The sequence below is a fragment of the Octopus bimaculoides genome, chromosome Z (assembly GCF_046866305.1).
Source record: "Octopus bimaculoides isolate indiv1 chromosome Z, ASM4686630v1, whole genome shotgun sequence".
Classification (NCBI taxonomy): domain Eukaryota; kingdom Metazoa; phylum Mollusca; class Cephalopoda; order Octopoda; family Octopodidae; genus Octopus; species Octopus bimaculoides.
The window spans coordinates 54,366,312-54,371,311 of NC_142944.1; the positions used below are offsets into that span (position 1 = coordinate 54,366,312).

The following is a 5,000-nucleotide window of genomic DNA, read 5'->3' on the forward strand; positions in this document are numbered from 1 at the left end:
ATACATACATAGAGAGGGTTCCTAATTGTATATATTTATTGTGGTTGTTTGTTATTTTCCTACATTGTAAGATATTTGATATTTTATGTTAAATTGCTAAATGTATATTGAGTTGAACTAATTTGAAAATAACTCTTGAATTTGTTAGTCTATGTAGATTTTGCCTTTTCATATTTCATACAAACTGCCGTATAAATTTTTATTTATGTGATTTATATAATAAATGTGTTTATAATGTTATTGGGTATCAAAGCATTTTGTTATTCATCTACGATCTTTTCACTGATACTCTACTCAATGTATTTCAGATACTCTGAAGTGGGTTATCAGTGACCAGGTCGTAGATGTTCGAAGTAAGATTTTTATACTTAATAATATATGTACAATTATTGTGTCATAATTACAAATACGTAATTAAGTAAACTGAATATAACGTTGTTTGTCCGTTTCTAAACGTTTGCAAGGATTCCACAGTTAAATTATATAATATGCGCACGACTGCACATAAACGTACGCATATATGCACAAACAAAACACACACATACACGTGTTTGCCTATAGAAATTGTATATGTATTTATGTACACACGTAGTTGCATGAACGCACGCACACACATACGCACACATACATAAATACACTCATATATTTATACACATATAACTGCAAAGATATATGTATATATATATATATATATATATATATATATATATATATATATATATATATATATATATATATATATATATATATATATAATAATATATACATATATATATATATATATATATATATATATATATATATATATATATATATATATATATATATATATATATATATATATATATATATATATATATATATATACATATATATATATATATACATATATATATATATATATATATATATATATATATATATATATATATATATACATATATATATACATATACATACATACACACCCACACACATGCATATATTATATATATATGCATACACACATACATATACATGCATACATACATGCATAACTATATGTGTGTGTGTATGTATATATATGCATAATTTGTTAAATTTGTTTGATTCCGACAATGTAAATATATATTAGAGATAGCGCATGGATGTGTGTATGCATGTGCACGCACGCATTTGTGGTATTAATCAACCCGAATTTATGTTATGATAGACCTAAATAGTGGGCACGCTGCTTATTTCTTGACCTAAGAACCAGTGTATATGTATACACTTACGCGTGCACACACGCGCGCGAAGCATTCTCACATGTTTAATAAGTTTTACAAAGGAAAAGATTGATACTGGCTTCAAAGTTATAAAATCAGATCACTACTAAGAAGTATTTAATGTTAATGAATTGATGTTAATAAATTATATATCTAATGTTAATTAGTAATATGTCTGTGTGTGTGTGTGTGTGTGTGTATATGTATATATATATATATATATATATATATATATATATATATATATATATATGATTCTGTGTATATGACAAACATTATTGTACATGCACATATAAATGCACCTAGCAATCTTTCGGTATCTCTCTAAGTATGTATGCATAGAAAACCATACAATGTCTGGAGCGATGAGAAGTGAATATATTTATTTAGCCATTTGACGTTGTTCAGACTACGGCCTTTTCACGACCTTCATTATGTTTTAATAATCTCAGTTTATTGTAAATTATTTTACATGCCTATATTTATGTATATTATTTACTATACCAAACAATTCAATATTTAAAAATCAGCGCATATAAAGAAAAACAGCTCATCAGATTCCTAGAACATCATGATTGAAGACTTGGCGTGACCATGATATTCTTATGATCTACTACCTTTTTCTATCTGTACTCATTTGTAAATATACAGTTGTATTTCACAACGCGTACCATGCATATTAGTGCAGGCATGTAAAGTAGTTAATTTCATACTGAAATTATTGTTACATGATGGAGAATACAAAACAGCAGCAATCTTAACAATGAGAAATAGTTAAGAATAAATATTCACTTCATACAACTCCACATTTTCAGTTTATATACACGCCAGGAAATAATTCCCATGGAAAAATCTTCTGCATTTCAGCAACCTAGAACCCTGTATTATACGTCTCTGTATTGGATCAGTATGCTGTTTGTTAGCTGGTTCCAGGATAACCACATGATTCTATGAATCTATAAATTGCAATACCATTCATATATATATATATATATATATATATATATATATATATATATATATATATATATATATATATATATATATATATATATATATATATATATATATATATATATTTATATATATATATATATTTATATATATATATATGTGTGTGTGTGTGTATGTGTGTGTTTGTGTATATATATATATATATATATATGTATGCAGTTAAAATATGCGTTTTACTCCATTCATTAAATTTATATATATATATATATATATATATATATATATTTATATATATATACACAAACATACATATAAATATGAATATTGTTATTCCAATAAATCGTACATTATGTATAAATTGTATTATATATCTTGCTATATAGTTACGTCTTAGTATATGTTCCCTTGATGTTTCTGTGTAGAAACTTATATATCGTATACAAATATATATATATACGTATGATTTTACATATAAGACTTTGTAAATATATTTCTCATACTTATATATGAACACACACACGCATATATAAATGACCGCAGCCACTTGGCTGAAACACATAAATAAATAAATAAATAAATAAATAAATAAATATATATGCACATTTATATATATATTCATGTATATACAATACACACACACACACACACACACACACACACACACATATATATAAACACACACACACACGCACAAACTCTAACGTATATACCTACTGTTCAACACACACTTGAAGTATATAGTGCCTGACGCTAATCGTAACAATGTTTTTGTAAATATAAATTATTTATGATATTTTTGTGTTGTAACTTTGTCGTGCAGTTCACTGTAAATTTTGTACCCGTTTTATTTCTATAAGTGTAAACACACACATGCTCTCATACAATCAACGGACGCACAAACCAATAAATACAAACACATTCATGCTTACGTACACATATTAATACCTACACGCATGCATTCTTTGAACCGTTTATTGCAAATCACGGTGCTTAAAGAACCAGACACCAGTGTATTCGCTATCCTTGTATTCGTCATTGTTTTATATATATGTGTGTGTGTGTGTGTGTGTATATATATATATATATATGTATATATATATATATATATATATATATATATATATATATATATATATATATATATATATATATATATATATATATATATATATAGAGAGAGAGAGAGAGAGAGAGAGAGCCGATAACTGATGAAGGGTCATTCTTTGTATTCTCTGCATTACTTGTCTTGTTTTCCATTTTTTCTCTCGTTATTTGCGTTTTTAACTCATTTGTTTTCGTATTTCACGTTGTTTACTGTTTGTGACGTCCTGTACCAATATATGCATATATATATGTATGCACATACACACGCATACACATACGTTATATATATATATATATATAGGTATATATACTCTTATTAATAATTAGCAGAAGTAACATACTAAATATTACTGTTGCTAAATATCTATCTATCTATATATATATATATATATATATATATATATACAGACATATGTATATATATGTACTCATATTTTGAGTTCTATTTTTTCCTGCTTGTATCACCATACCTGAACGTATGTGTGTATATATATATATATATATATATATATATATATATATATATATATATATATATATATACACACGTATATATTTCTATTTCTATATATATACACCCCCCTACACACAACTGTATATTTGTATAACTGTGTGTGAGTTGATGTTTTCTAACTATGACAAAAAGCAAATCATCTTTGGCTTATGTGTGCAACATTTTTTGTAATCAGATTCTAATAAAACAATATTATTCGATTTTCCGCTCCTAATTTTAGTTATTTCGCAAGGAATTTAATAGACGTTGTGATAAAATAAATGCCGGTTATTCAATACCCTGGATTGCATTGTTTTATTATATACAAGGGACTCTGATCTGATTTTCTTGCTACATATCTCTCTCTTCCTTCCTCCCTTTCTCTCTATCAGTCTCTCTGTGTACATACTCATATAGATACATGTGTATATACATACACACACGCACACACACACACACACATACACACACACGCACACGCACATACACACACACGCACACGCACATACACACACACGCACATACAGTATTACCTCGATTTTCGAACACCCCCCCTGATCACAAATAAATTGTACTTTATCTCCTGGCTTTCTCATATTCATTTAATACAGTAGTACCTCGGTTTACGAACGCCTCTAATCACGAATAAATCGTGCTTTATATATTTATATGTTTATTTATATGTATTTATTTGTGATCAGAGGTGTACGAAAACCAAAGTACTGCATGTATTATATACCCTGTCCACACACACATTTACTATTAGCCTTTATGTGATATCTTAATGATCAAAATCACCCTTCTTACGTTCTTTAAATAAGACGCGGGGTACGTTTAAGTATATAACGTTTAAATCGTGGCAGGTCATGCGGTACCGCTGACTTAAATGTTTGCGTCTATAACAGATGAATGTATATTACATACAGATTCTATACTCTCCTCGGACGCACACGCATTGACACATGTTTAGGTATATACATGATTATAATACATGCATTATCTTTCTCAATCTCTCTTTTTGTCTATATACCTATCAATATTTATATCTATATATATGAATATTATATAATATATATACATATACATATTATATGATATCATTCATAGATATACATACATACATATATATATATATAATTTTAAGTATTATTTAATAAACGCCATGCATCCATTTCCAAGTAAGTTTTTATAGACATATACAT

The 5,000-nt window shown here is 26.8% G+C and overlaps 1 protein-coding gene across 2 annotated transcripts in view; it reads left to right on the forward strand.

Moving 5' to 3' along the window:
• The window catches only part of LOC106873941 (homeobox protein OTX2-like), a 299,957-nt gene that overhangs the window by 160,994 nt on the left and 133,963 nt on the right, over positions 1-5,000 (forward strand). The window contains 1 exon segment of one of the 2 annotated variants that reach the window (NM_001323788.1): positions 309-353. The exons of the other annotated variant lie outside the window; for it this stretch is intronic. Within the exon segment in view, the coding sequence (NP_001310717.1) occupies positions 309-353 (45 nt within the window). 2 annotated transcript variants of the gene reach the window in all.